The sequence below is a fragment of the Alternaria novae-zelandiae genome (assembly GCF_023758075.1).
Source record: "Alternaria novae-zelandiae strain BMP 2774 chromosome Unknown scaffold_18, whole genome shotgun sequence".
NCBI lineage: Eukaryota > Fungi > Ascomycota > Dothideomycetes > Pleosporales > Pleosporaceae > Alternaria > Alternaria novae-zelandiae.
In genome coordinates, this window is record NW_026056978.1 from 311203 (window position 1) to 325962 (window position 14760).

Sequence of the window (14760 nt, forward strand, 5' to 3'; positions counted from 1 at the left end):
CACATACTAATTGATCCATTTGCAGGAAGAAGGACGATCCGTGGAATGCCATCATCGGAGGCTTCTTCACTGGAGGCGCGCTGGCGGTCCGAGGCGGCGCCAAAGCCATGCGCAATAATGCTATCGGTTGCGCCATCCTCCTGGCCGTCATCGAAGGTGTCGGTATCGCATTCAGTAGAATGTTGGCTGAGAATACCCGGCTCGAAGCACCACCACCACCACCACCACCACCATTACCATCACCTGACTAAAGAATAGCTGTTGCCGCGGACCAGACCAACTGACATACCTTTTGGATGTCACCTATTCCCGTTGCTGTCACTTGATCTTATCACTGTATTGGCGTTTACGGAAAAGGTCATGAATCGATACCCGGTAACTTTCTTCAACTCGGGATTTAGGAACTGTACTGGAATCAAGGATGGCGTTGTATCTCTAAGCAACAATGGGTCGTCCTTGCGCATGTAAGCCAGGAAAATGGCTATGTTTGCCTTTTCAAGAGTGGTATACATTTTCTGATGAAACCACCGCCGCATTGTCCCTCCAGCTGTAGCTTAGGTACGTCCTTCAGTCCTGGTCACTGATGCCCTTTGCAGATTCTCAAGTCAGCTTTGCTTCGCTTCGCTGTTCACGCAAATGCTCACTGGTGACGCACGAAGACAGGCCTGTTTATGGCTAGCAAGATAAGCTGAGATAGCTAACATTCGCTCGGGACTAACCGCATCATCTTTACCAACATTGCAGCTCTACGCTACGACCAGAAGAGGAAGTGTACGAAGATGAGGTCAATGCACACATACAATGTGAGACCGCTTTTTGCTTTTGAGCCACGTGCAGCGCTGGGTGGAAAGCTTGACACTCCAAAAGAAAGGACGTTTCTATGCAATCAGCGGTAAGTCAATAGTCCGCAGTCTGTTCTTGTCGCAGTGTCCAATCGCACATTTCGTCCTGCAACGCGCGGCAGGTCCCTGTAACCATAACGTCGCCGGTAACAAAAAGTGTCCGCTTTGTAGCCTGTATTGTAATTGGTGGTTGTACTGTTGGGTCGTACTGGCGAACCGGGCCTCAGTACCATGGTCGCACTGATGCGTACAATTTCCTAGGCGAGAAGGTCATCACACCGGTACTTATATCGTCGCTCCACCCGCAGCCTTGCGAGCTGGTGTTGTGGCGCTTCGTCCTCTTTCACTCGTTCTTTCCGCTCCAGCGCAATAGCGCGTTCCTCTCGCTCACCGCGACTGCCCTGGTGGTCAACTTCCCTCACCTCCCTCGTCCCTGCCTACAACACTCGGGACCCCGCTTACGTTCCACTCTTTTGCTTGACGCATCTTCTCACTAGCTTGCCTGGGTACCTAATACTCACCTTCTCGTTTCCAAGGTGGATACCGCCTTTTCCTTGCCTTAGCGATCCTCAACCGCAGGGTATAATTTCAACTACCGCATTAAGATCTTTCCCTTTCCCTACTCACTCTCACGGAATAAAGAAGCAAATACGCCTTTTACTTTGCCCAAGATGATAATCGGCTATGACGGGCCTTGCTACCACATATCAGAGGTATGCCTAAAAGAGTGGGCATACTGGGGCTATCAACCTTCCTTGGCCACCAACATCGCCTTCGCTGCGCTGTTCGGTATCTCGACTATCGCCTACCTTGTGCAGGGCATTATGGGAAAGAGATGGCTTGGCTTCACTGTCGCAATGGGAACGGGTTGCGCGATTGAAGTCGTCGGTTATATTGGGCGCATTCTAGCACATGCAGATCAGTTCGCTGAGGTACGTCCGTGAATTGTATTCGTCGATTCCAGGACTGACACGACGCAGAACCCTTTCCTCATCCAGATCATTTGCCTGACCATCGCACCTGCCTTCCTCGCTGCGGGCATCTACCTCTGCCTCTCGCGCATCGTCACCACTGTCGGCCCACAACACTCACGGATCAAGCCCCTCTCATACCCCAAGATCTTCATCCCCTGCGACTTCATCTCACTTGTGCTTCAGGCCGCTGGCGGAGGTATGGCTAGTGTCGCGACACACAACGGCGAGAACCCGGAGAAGGGCAACCACATCATGGTCGCCGGTCTAGCCTTCCAAGTCGCAACCATGCTTCTCTTCATTCTGCTGGCCCTTGACTTTGCATGGCGTACATACCAAGGTCGAACGTCTCTGGGCCAGATATCTCCGGATCAACAGCCAGCTATCATCCGCCGTTCATGGCCATTCAAAGCTTTCCTTGTGGCTTTGTCGCTGTCTACCCTCTGCATCTTCACAAGGTGCGTGTTTCGCGTGGCAGAGTTGAGTGAGGGCTGGGAGGGCCATATTGCCAACACCCAAAAGTACTTCATCGGATTGGAGGGCGGTGTCATCATTGCGGCAGTTCTGCTCTTGAACTTGTGCCATCCGACTCACTGCTTCAAGGATGTAGATGATGTACGAGGAGTGCAGTTGCAACGTCTCCCTGATGGAAGCACTACGGAGTTCCCAGGACTCAACCAGCTCAGCGGTATGCAGCAAGCACAGAAGTGGATGTGAGGTCTCTGCAGAGGTACCATCGACCTCCTCGGATGGCGTTATGAGCAAGGCCTAGTGCCAAGGATCATATTCTGATTACTTTCTTGTACGATATATCTACCTCATGAATTTTTGATTGATTCCAAGTTCGGAGCAACAAGACCAAGTATGTGTGAATCTCATTGCTGCCACGTAAACAAGAAACAGCGCTACACGATCTCGTTCATACAAACACGAGCAGATACTTCGGCGTTCTGAGTTGGCCTTTAGCTTCGTGTAGGTCTTCAGAGGTTTGTGTGTATATGCGGTGAGGAAATAGCAGATATGCACGATAGCTTCTACATACGTTTTGCCCAAGGTTTCATCAAGGCGTGTTGCTATATGCGTGACAATAGACATCATCTCCAAGTATTCCAAGGTCTCATGAGACAGCATAAGTACTCCTGACTGCTCCAGTTCTAATGTTCCTAGTTATGAAGATGCTCTCGCGAACATAAGTCTATAGTACGGTATACGAGTTCTTGGGTGTTGCACGCAGTCTGCATGTGTTTCGAAGTATCAAGGCAACTAAAGGAATCGAATGGCTTGAAGTCTACTTATTTCGCGTCAATTCGTATTCAAGACGTAAATTGCGGTGTTGAGGACTTCAGCGACTTTTTTGCGGCTCGTTTGACGTACCAACAGCCGCCCGCCGACCTTCGAATAGCCCACTGCCTCTCACTCTTGCGACTATCGGAGGGCCTGGCCCACCCCGTGACACTGCGCTCGGGCTCTTCTACCTGTCCACCTTTACCTTGGGGAATACCACGCCAGCGGTCAGCCGCTAGCAGAAGGCTCCCAGCACTGCCCTATATAATATCTTCACCTGTTTGCTCCAACACTCCACCACACTCTCCACTCTACAAACATTTGGGTCTCTTGGTTGCTAACAGCAGTGATTGCATTGCATACCTAAGTATATCAACTCTTTGCTTGTCGCCTTGAGCCTCCAACACTCTCCTCTTGCTGTGAGCATTGTCACCATAAAGCCTTCGGTAACCGACAACACCCCATCACTCAACATGAACCAAGCAGAAGATGTCGAAGTCGTCCTTGGCCATGAGCGTCGCTACAAGTTCCACTCGGGTACTTTGGCGCGTACTTCCACCCTCCTTGCCGATTTGTTGACCGAATGCAACGCCGTCAAATTGAACACACGCGCCAGGAACGCCGGTATCAAGACGCGCTGGATGATCGAACTCAAGGACCTGCCTTCTGATCAACATCCTGCCGGTCGTCTTGACCTTGTTGTATGAAACTCTACCCCCTGTCCTATCCTTAAGTTACCGATAACATTCACTAACAACGATGTCTCCAGGAACTCACACCAACTGCCGAGCGAGCCGACGGTCGCAGCGGTCTGATCGTCAACGAAAACGGACGTATCCCCCAAGCCGTTAAGACCTTCCAGCACTACGAAAGCATCTTCTATGCCTTCTACAACAAAGAGCTCAAGATTGCCGACACCGACATGTCCGCCGCCCTTCATGATTGCTACCAGCTTCTCAAGATCGCCGACTACCTAGGCTGCACCATACTTATCTCCAAGCCCATCGAGATCGCCCTCCTGAAACATGGCCAGGATCTCTTCCGCGCCATCCAGAAGAAGCCGCACGCCTGGATCGAGATGTCGTACCGAATCCGCAGCGAACTCATCTTCCGCGAATGTATCGTTCATCTAGTCGGCAACTGGAGGGTCCTGAAGGCTTCCCGCAGCACCCTGGACTACCTCCGTGAAGTCCCCGGTCTACGCGCCTTGCTCGAGAAGTACCACCGCGCGATGCTTAGCCAGTGCAAGTCCGTCGAGCTGGCGGTCATGTCCCTCTATCCCGGTACCATGCGCCTCCCCGTAGAAGACCTCCCCATCAAGCGCGAAGCCTACGCCAAAGACATCCTCGTCTGGATAGCACTCACCTTCTTCCGCCACTGGATTGGTCAGCGCCTCATCATGGACAAAGGCCGCCACGCTTCCGACTGCGGTTTCGAACTCTACAAGGCGATCGGCACAGCAGGAGATTCCTACATGGACAAGTCTGTCATCAACCAGTTCCACACCAAATTTCCCATGACGAAGAAAGCCATGAACGTCCTGGAGAACCATCTGCTCGAGATCAAGGAGTGCATGAAGACCGTCGTCGATCAGCACAAGATCCTCAAGTCAACCTGCCAGCTGGATATCCATCGCTTCCCTGTTGAGTATCTGACTTGTACTGAGTTCGACAAGGGCGATTACCCGTGGGACAAGGACAGCGAGGGTCCTAGGGTGCTTCCGGCGAAGAGGGCGTACAAGCCTGGTGGCAATGACATAGCTCGCAAGAATTTGGATACCGCGAGGATGCATCAGGAGAGGAGTATGAGTATGGAGGGTGACGAGGAGGAAGATTCGGTCGAGTTTGAGAGTGATGATGATGAGGAGGATACTAGGGGTAAGCGGGCTAAGATTGATTAGGTTTTGGATTGAGGCATCCGCCAGGCGGTACTTTTGGGCTGGTTTTGAGCTTCACAGGATGCCGTGAGTGCGTCCTGGGCATTGTGTGTTTTTTCAAAAGTGAGGGTTAGGTTGGTATGTCGGCGTCAAACGGATCTATGGCTGGACGGAAATGCGGTATTGGGTTGCTTGTAGTCGGCAAAAGGGTCTATGAGGGCATGGAAATTTCTTGATAATGGCTCGACTACCTCCACGGTTAGACAAAAAATGATGGTTCTTGACTGTATTCTTATGTTGTATTGAAGTGAAAGGGAATATTCTGACTTGATATCTCCTTGATTCCGATTGAAAGCGGCATTCTAGTTATCTCCTCCATCTCCCCTGATATACTCTACTCGTCATCGAAGCCCGTCGGTCTCGGCCGTTGTCCCTTTGGTACTGTGACAAGTCAGCGAATCATCCTATTTCTCCACATTTTCCATATCCAGTCCACCGAATATCTTAGCAACCAATCTCTCCATCCGCCACGTACCTGGGTATGTCATGGGGATCTTGGGGATCTGCTCCTCGCCCATATATCTCCGAATCGGGGGAACGGTAACGACCATTATGGGACCAGCGCATCCGACCATGATGGAGTAGAAGTATGCGGGCTTGTTGATAGAGGCCCATTTCATGTAGCGTATCGGCTGCTGGAAGAAGCGCGGGGAGGGGGGAATGCCGGACATGGTCGCTGTGTAGCTGTTGGTATGTGAGCGCGTATTTCGGAGTCGCAAGGCAAGTATGCGCGTACGTAAACTATCCCTTGTCGTGCGTCGGTAGGTCCGGTAATCAGCAGGCTCAATGCCGCAGTCTGGTGTCGCAATCGCAAGTTGTCGGCGCGAGTCTGGTGTTCGTGAGGTCGCAGCCCGTAGCTCACTCACCTCCGCACTCCAATCGGCGTGCAGCGATTTTCCGGGACCGATGGGCTTGGCAAAAGCATACGTATCTCCGTTACAGCTCTCCACACGCCGGCGCAACTCGACAAGTCCAATCTTCGATCAACCACAAGATGAGGTGGTTACTTTCTTTTACCGTCGCCTTCGTCTGGTCGGTGGTGGTGCAGGCCAAGAGTTTCACTGGCAACCGCTTGCTGGTTGTGCTGGAGGAGCAGACTGAGAGGGAGAAGTACAGTGTGTTCCTGGAGGACTTGACGTGTAAGTTATGACTTAGTTTAATTGTGGCCGGAGATGTCGTGCTATCTTCAAGTCGCGCAAGGTGCGATGCAAAGACGAGGCATTGGCAAAGGTCCGAAGCCGTCGAACTTGCAACTTGGCCTTGCGCAGCAGATGACGCTCAATTGAATCCACTGATAGTGGGCCAATGCTGACACGACTGTATAGCCCGGGGATATACCACATCTGTCGAATCACCAAAAGAGAGCAAGCTCTCATTACTGAAGCACGGCGAACGAGCATACGATCATGTCCTCCTCCTACCCGGCAAGTCGAAAGGCCTCGGCCCTGCCCTCACAGCGAACAACCTCCTCGAATTCATGAAGAAGGATGGAAACATCCTGGTTGCCCTTTCGAGCGAATACGCTATCCCCACAGCCGTCCAGGCCATGCTTCTGGAAGTCGACATCAACATCCCAGCGGACAAGGGCGCATTGGTCGTTGACCACTTCAACTACGATGCGTCATCGGCAAAGGAAGAGCACGACGTATTGCTCCTGCCGTTCCCCAAGTCGCTCAGGCCAGATGTCAAGAACTACTTCGCTGGCGAGGGATACATTGCCGTGCCACGCGCTGTCGGTCAGGCTCTTGGAAACGAATCACCTCTCACCTCGCCCATCCTCCGCGCCCCTAGCACCGCCTACAGCTACAACCCCAAGGACGAGTCTGATGGTGTTGAGGACCCCTTCGCGGTTGGTGAGCAGCTGAATGTCGTCTCTGCGATGCAGGCGAACAACGCAGCGCGTCTGGCAGTTGTCGGCTCAGCCGAGATGCTCCAGAACAAGTGGTTCGCTGAGAAGGCCAAGCTAGGCGACAAGGCCATCACGACTGGCAACCGCGAGTTTGCGCAGAAGCTTTCCGAGTGGACCTTCAAGGAGACGGGTGTGCTGAAGATTGGCAAGCTCCTACATTACCAAGACGAGGGTGCCAGCAAGAAGTTGAACACCAGCACTGCCATTCCTGAGAACAACCCTGGCATTTACCGTATCAAGACCGACGTCGTAAGTCTTCTGTAAACCATGCTTTAGAGGAAGGTACTAACAGACACAGCACTTCCAAGTCGAGATCTCCGAATACACGAACGACCACCTCGCTCCCTTCGTCCCCTCGCCCAAGGATAACATCCAGCTTGAGTTCAGCATGCTCTCGCCCTTCCAACGCCTGAACCTCTCTCCAATCGCGCAGACCGCGAACGCAACCATCTTCGGCGTCGCGTTCAGGACACCCGATCAACACGGCATTTTCAACTTCCGCGTTAACTACCGCCGCCCATTTGTCACAAACATTGACGAGAAGAGGCAGGTTACCGTCAGGCACTTTGCGCACGACGAGTACCCAAGGAGTTTTGAGATCAGCGGTGCGTGGGTCTGGATTGGCGGTATTTGGGTCACCGTTCTGGGCTGGTTGGCATTTGTTGCCGTTTGGCTGTACAGTGCGCCCAGCGAGAAAAGCACAAAGAAGACGCAGTAGATTGGCTACAGGGTTTTGGATGGGAATGTGCTCCGGCTATGTGTGTGTAAACAAAATACTCCGTCGGCGATGCGCGGTATGTATATTATGGATAAAGGGCAAGAATGACCCAAAATTTCGTTGCGAATGGAATACCAAAGAATACCACTATCTGTTTCAGACCTACCATTTTCGTGCGCTCTGGTATCCTCGAAGACTTCACTCATCTCTTTCACGCCGACGTTCCCTCAAAGCTTACTCTGTTCCTCCAAGACCCGCGGATGCGCTACCTTCCCAGGCTTCAACTTACTCCAATCCTTCTCATACCCCTCTTCCACGTCCGGATACGGTCCTAGCGGCGTGATACTAAGCGGGTTGATATCGCCATGACTCTTCGTATACTGTGCGCGCAATTGAGGTCAGCCATCACAGCACCCTGTATGAACCCGAGCAATTCCACTTACATTCTCCTTGATATGCCTGAAATCCGTACTCTCCTTAAACCCCTCGACGTTGTGATACAGATTCTTGAGCCAATTGTTCAGAACAGGGTAGTCATGCCGTATGGAACCCAGATTCGTCTTGAAATGCTGCGAGTATACCGTGTCGAAACGGACGATCGTCGGATAAGCCAGGAGATCGAGTTCAGTCAGCTTGTCGCCCAGGACATACGGTCCGCCGTTCTTGTGCACAAGTTCTTCCAGTCGGTTCAGCGCAGCAAAAAGCGGAACAACACCCTTCTCGTAGCCTTCTTGAGTCGGCGCGAAACCCGATTTATACACGCCCGCGCAAATCAGCGACTGCAACCACGGACTGATCTCATCGATCTTCTGCCTCAGCTCCTCGGGATAGAAGTCGTATCCCACACCCTTCCCCTCACTCTTCAACACGGAATCAAAAGCCCGCGGTAACCACTTCAACATCTCCGCACTCTCATTATTCACTATACGACCGCTCTTCTTGTCCCACAGAAGCGGCACGCTGTATTTCCCCTTGTAAGCTGGGTCGTCGCGGAAGTAGATCTGGTGCATGAACTGGCTGTCGAAGAGGTGGTCGGGTGTTGCGTTAGGGTAGCTGGCGTCGAAGCGCCAGCCAGGTTCGCCCTTTGGGTAGGGGCGGACGATGGAGATGGGGAGGTAGGGTTGGAGGTGGTTGAGGTGTCGGACTAGGTTTGGGCGGTGGGCGAAGGGGCAGAAGAGACCTGGGTGATGCGTTGGCGTGAGTGTTGCTTTGGTATGGTGTCATGGTTTTGTGTGGGCTTACCGATGTAGAGGTGGTATCTGTCTTTCTCGGGTGGGAAGTCACCTCCTTCTTGGATGATGCCGTGCCAGCCATCGTCGGTGCCGTACTTGTGGATTTCTTTGGTGGACATTTTAGGCTGAGTGGATGATAGATGAGATTCAACATATGGAAAGGACAAGAGAATGTGTTTCTATTAGGAGAAGTCTCGGCTATCTGTTCATATGTCGCTCGTTATACTAATGATTGTGTACTGTGAAGCTGGAGCACAGCTCGTAAGCTCATAGTGGGGTATCTCAATGCCTCCTCATAAGCTTATGCAGGGACTGCGGAACTGGTTCCGAAGTCGAGCTAAATCCGGAACTCAGGTGCAGCACTTCAACTCTTCGCAAGTTACACCACAAGGCACACCGCATGTCTCAGTACTCGTTCGTGCAGTATGCGTTGCACTTACAACGCCTTCGGATGTTTCTCTGCCTCCATCTTCAGCCTCATGGAGCCTGTCCGAAGAAGCAGCCAGCTCAGGCTGTAGTGTTGCCGAGTGAATGCCGTACGCATGCAGACATTCAGAGAAAATCTTGGCTTTGCTCATGAAGCTCGCGATGTCAGGGTCACTGACCACAACGTGTGCTGATGCGACAGCTTTCTTCTGATCCAGACGCCAGACGTGCAGTTCGTGCACACTAAGCACACCAGGAATGGCCTCCAAATCGTGTTTGACGTCCTCGATCTTGACGCCCAGGGGAGCAGACTGGAGCAGAATCTTGCCGCTACGCTTCGTGAGGGGAATTGCAGTGAGAAGTATCATGATGGCGATCCACATACTAACTGCTGGGTCGGCATAATAACGATTAGGCGACTTGACGAACCATATGATAACGGCGGAGATGATGACACCGATGTTGTTGATCGCGTCGCCGATAACGTGGATGAGAACTCCGAGAATACCCAGATCCATTCCGTGCTTCTTTGGTTTCGCGGATATGTGCAGGTGATTGGCATGCATTGGCGCAAGTGACATACTCTCCTCGTCGCCGCTGCTACCAGGGCCGTGGTCGTGATCATGCTCATGTAGGAACAAGGCACTGATGATGTTGAGAGCTAGGCCAACACAACCCACAATCAGGACTAGTTTGGGATTGTCGACGCGTTCAATGGAGATAAAGCGCTCGATAGATTGTAGTGTGATGCTGACGCCGAGGGCGAGAAGGAAAGAGCCGTTGAAGAAGGCGCCGAGGAGTGAGGCCCGCGCCCAACCGAAGGAGAGATCTGGAGGTGAAGTCTTGCGCTCTGTCACCTGGACAGCTACCAGGGCCACGATAAATCCGATAAGGTCGTTGAGCTAGGCACGTTGTTAGTGATTTTACGCAAGAAAAGTGCAATGTTGGCAGTAGGATGACGCGGGACGTACATAGTGGAAGGCATCAGCTACCAGGGCAAGTGATGATGTATAGAAGCCTACGGAGATTTCGGCCGCGAAGAAGCAGAAAGATATGGCTATCACGGCCCTGAGTCGGGTCTTTCGGCTGACTTGGAAGCGGCCATGCTTGTGCCCATGCGCATGATGGCCTGGCTCGTGGTGGTCGTGGTTGTGGGCCATGGTATTGAAAAAACAATGATATTAGGTGTTAAGAAAGGGTTGAAGAAGAGCTCATGGTACCGAGGGAGAATAGAAAGTAGCAAACGAGGATGCAGACCGAGTACCTGCCTGGCTTTATGGACGTTTGTACCATGTTCAGGAAAAGGTGTGAAACACAGGGACTCAGTGACGGTGCGAAATTCGAATCAAGATATGACAACGGTTAGATACCTAGATGAACCTCTAAGACACACTACCTGTACTATCAGAACCCTCCAAGTTCATGTAGTACTTGTACGTACGGGTTAGTCACAGACTACTAGAATGCGACTGCCTGCAGATTGCGATAGCCATGTAGTCACTGACGGTAAGGACGGGAGCCATCGCGTAGGTGTAGTTCTCGATCTGTCATCGCGATATGTTATCATGTAGTTCTGCCAAACGGTATGTCATTGCCTAGCTCCCGAGGTCGCGTCCAGGGATAAAACGTGGAGCGTATGGAAAGCTGCCGCACGTCACCATGTGTAGCTCAGCGATATGTTACCGAACGATGGACATGTTAAGGGTAGATGCTCTAGCATACGTGATTCGACACAATTTTAGAGCGGCAGTAGATTGCGGTAGCGTGAAAGACAGATTCACATGATAGCGCGGAGGACCTAACCCAATGCCGCCTAACGCCGGAAGTGCCAACACCGCCTTTCGACCAAACGGCCTGGACCCTCCCCGCCGTCGCAAATAATCTCGCAGAACCACCAGCCTTCACACAAACAAATCCTCGGACTTTGATCGCTCTCGACATATATCTCCACTCACACTCAGCGACTGACTATCAGCAAACTACAAGATGGGTAACGGAGCCAAGTAAGCCACTTTACATGTATCCAGCAGCCCTGGAACGCTCGCTAACATTTTTCGAAGAGCGCAGCAGAAACGCGACAGGAAGGGTTAGCATCTCACCATAGGAGCCGCCTGTGAGACAGACACTAACTTCGTACTCCAAACCTACAGGCGATGCCGGTCCCAAGGAAGCAAAGAGCCAACTGAAAGCCGTACGTAACCCCGCTCCTTTGCGCGATCCTGCAACGTCGCAGTTCCGCATTCAAATCATCGTTACAAGTCGCACTGCTAACAAGACGCCAGAACGCCGCCGCCCAGACCATCAAGTGCAAAACCTGCTTCCAAACCTTCCAGGGCACCACGAGCCGCAAGATGCTTACCGATCACGCAACCAACAAGCACAGCAAGGAGTTCGACGTCTGCTTCAACGCTGACGAGGGTGTTGTGAAATAAGCGACCAGACTTCCGAGCGAGTGCACGACGACAACGGACGATACTACAAAGTTTGCTATTTACACGAGCATGAGATACCACGGGCGAGGAGTGAGGAGTTGAAAGGGGACGGCCATGTATGGCGATTTGACGAGGCATGATACACAGGCGTAGGGATCGATATATCACGAATCAGACTATTGGCTACCATACGCCTTCTTTTCTCATACTGCTACCGAGAGGCTGTCTCTTCTGTGACCGACTGACGGTAGTGATTCAGTGTTGAGGAACCTAAGATTAACGACCTTCCAGGGGCACAGATACGAGTTGTTGGACCAGCGTAAGCGGGAGACGACGCGTGTAACAAGCACCTGGCCGAGATACTGAGTATATAAAGCAGACACGTGCTGTTGGCCGATTCGACAAAGACTTGGGAAATGCATGGACGCGTTGCCACTCACTCCTTTGGAACCACCTGTTGATGCGCTTTAAAAGTCGGATTTCCCCCTAATTCAAACAAGCCACTTTAAAGATGGCACCTAAGCATAGCCTATGGTGCGACGCCATTCTGGTATTGCAACACTTCACTTCAACATCGTTATCCTGTGTTTATGTATGATAAGCGCGCACGTCTCGCGTCTTACTTGATTAGGTGATCCGCACAGTAGAGTCGAACTTGCAGTCCTGATGTGCAGAGCGCATACCTATACACGAAAACCCCGACCCGGAAACAGACAGGCCGAGGTGCAACGTGCAACAGTAATGAATACAGTGTTCCTACATTGCCAATCACCACCATCCCCAGTTCCCGTCTCAGGCCTGGCCAAGTCTAGCCCGCGGTGCAAACCCCACTTCCACCCCACCAACGTACTTCATCACGACGCAGGGTTTTGATTTCGCCACAACAGATTACTATTGGATCTTGCCCCTTTCTTTACCCTTAGCTTTGTCGTCTCTGCTGTCTGTTTTGGGTTATGAATGTTGTACTTTCCATTTTCTCCATCAATTCCCTATCACAACCGTCTCCTTAGCTCAATTGGGAGAGCGCCAGACTGAAGTCTCAGTCACTAAATCTGGAGGTATCGTGTTCGATCCACGAAGGGGACAACGTGCTCGAGCTTGCTCGGGATTCTTCGAACCATTCTTTTTGCGGGTGTGACCGACATGGCGGACGAGTCTGGCTTGTATCCTTTTTGCTGGTGTCGGCGGTTTGTGTGAGAACACGAGGAGTACTCTGATAAGTACTATTACTTTTGCGCATAGTACGAAGTCCACCTGACAGACGTTATAGGCTTGTAGACTCTAGGTCTTGACCAAGCGCACTGGAAGGCTGGCCGTGAAGTGCTTTTGTTTTGAGCACCTGTATGTCATAAGGGTGATACTAATCATTACATCAAGTTCCATATACCTCCTCTCTTCTTGGACAGCTTTTTGTGCACTTCGCGTGCTAAACCCCCAACCCTCCCTGTAGAAACCGAAAGCATGGTATTGTTCCCCGGGAAACACGCTGTGTCACAGCCCTCATATCGCCAACCTGTTGTTGTCCGTCCATCCCACCCACACCCCACCAATCTCCCTCGCGATATCCTCCGCAGTCCTCCCATTCGCATCCCTCAGACTCCTGATATCGATCTTGTCCTCTGTAAGCCCCCTCATAATACCCATAGCCTCCGCCTCCTGGAAGACCTGCGTAGGGAAGTCTAGCAGCGGGTAGTTACTCGCCAGCAGCAGTAACAACCACGCGACCTCTCTGCTCTGCGCATGCACTGCGGCATGTAGTCCCGACTGCATATCCCCAATCGGATCCTGGTATCTCAACATCCTATCAATGCCCACCTCCTTCTCCGGATGATCCGTTGTGCTCATTTCGACATCGCCCTCGTCGTCCTCGCTGTCATCGTCGTCATTCAACAGTAGCTCGACTACAGCCTTGTAATCGCCTTCGCGACAGAACTCGAGGAAGGCGCGCGCTTTCCTATCTTCCGGGTACGCTTTCAGGTATGATTCTTCGGTGAGGAGGGGCAGGATATCGAGGTTCTCTTGGATTCCGCCTTCGTTGTTGAGTCGGCAGAGGACCTTTTGTTGACCGTCGCCTGTGCTGGAGATTTCTTTGCTGCAGTGGGGACACGAGGTTATTTCGTAGGCGGAGAGGAGACAGTCCCTGCACGTCGTGTGTTAGCGATAGTATGCGATTGCGCGGAAGGAGCTTTGCGCACCAGTGGAAGTGGCATCCGCAGGTTAGCTGGACGTCATCGGGATATGTTTCTGGTGCCGCCGCGGGTCCTTTGCCGGATGACGATGCGCCGCCCTCGTACTCTTCGTCCTCGTCGCGCTCGACGTCAACCTCCAGGGGCTTGTCGCAGATGACACAGGTAGACATTTTGGTGCTTTTGCTATGTGCTTCGGATATGTGACGGTGTTGGTGTTATGGGCGGGGCTATAGCGGGGGTTGTACTTTTTTTGTCGCTAAAACGGGAGGGCGTTCACGCGTCACGCGTCAGAGTTTACAAGGACGTCATTGACCTCTTGTGGCGGCGTCAATGACTTTGAGGGGTTCCTGCTGCTCATGGATGCATTATGTCTTTGTATTAATTGGCTATTGATGTCCCTATTATCGCAATCTTTGATAGCTCGGGTTCGTCCACATTAAAGGGACGCGTGCGAGCGCGATCCTTTCCCGTCCTGTTCCCCTCGGCCTGCCTTCACCCACACGACTTCTAATGGCGTCTCTCACAACCCTTAAACCATTGCTGAATCGTGTGCCAATCTCGTGAGCTGTCGAGTTCGCTGTCGCCGGGCGGTGATTGTTTCGAGATACTCGCTGCATGGAACGGTTGGGTGGCATGTCTTCGTCCTGTCCATAATCCTGTTCTGCGAAAGCCGTTGACCTCTCCTGGTTCTTCGTCTTCAATTGCTTGAAGTAGCTATCGTAAAGCTGACCCCAATCCACTAGGATGACCCCTTCTTCCATGTTCCAGTACCGGATCGATTTGTTCGATACCCCAAGTGTCCAGTGTTGTCCGACACTCAT

At 52.2% G+C, this 14760-nt stretch overlaps 7 protein-coding genes and 1 non-coding gene across 8 annotated transcripts; 5 read left to right on the plus strand and 3 right to left on the minus strand.

The window, feature by feature from the left end:
* Positions 1-1513: 1513 nt before the first annotated feature.
* On the plus strand, positions 1514-2530 carry J4E88_008216 (uncharacterized protein; the record flags this gene model as incomplete). The annotated part of the gene is made up of 2 exons (XM_049401828.1): positions 1514-1774; positions 1823-2530. The coding sequence occupies 2 exons, from the start codon at positions 1514-1516 to the stop codon at positions 2528-2530; spliced, it is 969 nt and encodes a 322-aa protein (XP_049252366.1).
* A 1040-nt stretch (positions 2531-3570) lies between these two features.
* J4E88_008217 (uncharacterized protein) lies at positions 3571-4997 on the plus strand (the record flags this gene model as incomplete). The annotated part of the gene is made up of 2 exons (XM_049401829.1): positions 3571-3798; positions 3867-4997. The coding sequence occupies 2 exons, from the start codon at positions 3571-3573 to the stop codon at positions 4995-4997; spliced, it is 1359 nt and encodes a 452-aa protein (XP_049252367.1).
* Positions 4998-5367: 370 nt separating this feature from the next.
* On the minus strand, positions 5368-5704 carry J4E88_008218 (uncharacterized protein; the record flags this gene model as incomplete). The annotated part of the gene is made up of 2 exons (XM_049401830.1): positions 5368-5414; positions 5509-5704. 2 exons carry the CDS (start codon positions 5702-5704, stop codon positions 5368-5370), a joined length of 243 nt encoding a protein of 80 aa, XP_049252368.1.
* Positions 5705-6027: 323 nt separating this feature from the next.
* Positions 6028-7660, plus strand: J4E88_008219 (uncharacterized protein; the record flags this gene model as incomplete). Its single annotated transcript, XM_049401831.1, has 3 exons — positions 6028-6172; positions 6359-7191; positions 7241-7660. The coding sequence occupies 3 exons, from the start codon at positions 6028-6030 to the stop codon at positions 7658-7660; spliced, it is 1398 nt and encodes a 465-aa protein (XP_049252369.1).
* A 227-nt stretch (positions 7661-7887) lies between these two features.
* J4E88_008220 (uncharacterized protein) lies at positions 7888-10478 on the minus strand (the record flags this gene model as incomplete). The annotated part of the gene is made up of 5 exons (XM_049401832.1): positions 7888-8040; positions 8104-8840; positions 8903-9017; positions 9333-10220; positions 10290-10478. 5 exons carry the CDS (start codon positions 10476-10478, stop codon positions 7888-7890), a joined length of 2082 nt encoding a protein of 693 aa, XP_049252370.1.
* An 826-nt stretch (positions 10479-11304) lies between these two features.
* J4E88_008221 (uncharacterized protein) lies at positions 11305-11750 on the plus strand (the record flags this gene model as incomplete). Its single annotated transcript, XM_049401833.1, has 4 exons — positions 11305-11321; positions 11379-11404; positions 11469-11509; positions 11601-11750. The coding sequence occupies 4 exons, from the start codon at positions 11305-11307 to the stop codon at positions 11748-11750; spliced, it is 234 nt and encodes a 77-aa protein (XP_049252371.1).
* Positions 11751-12750: 1000 nt separating this feature from the next.
* On the plus strand, positions 12751-12836 carry J4E88_008222. The gene has a single exon. It is a non-coding gene; the product is annotated as a tRNA-Phe (tRNA).
* A 414-nt stretch (positions 12837-13250) lies between these two features.
* J4E88_008223 (uncharacterized protein) lies at positions 13251-14109 on the minus strand (the record flags this gene model as incomplete). The annotated part of the gene is made up of 2 exons (XM_049401834.1): positions 13251-13890; positions 13946-14109. The coding sequence occupies 2 exons, from the start codon at positions 14107-14109 to the stop codon at positions 13251-13253; spliced, it is 804 nt and encodes a 267-aa protein (XP_049252372.1).
* Between the last annotated feature and the right edge of the window lie 651 nt (positions 14110-14760).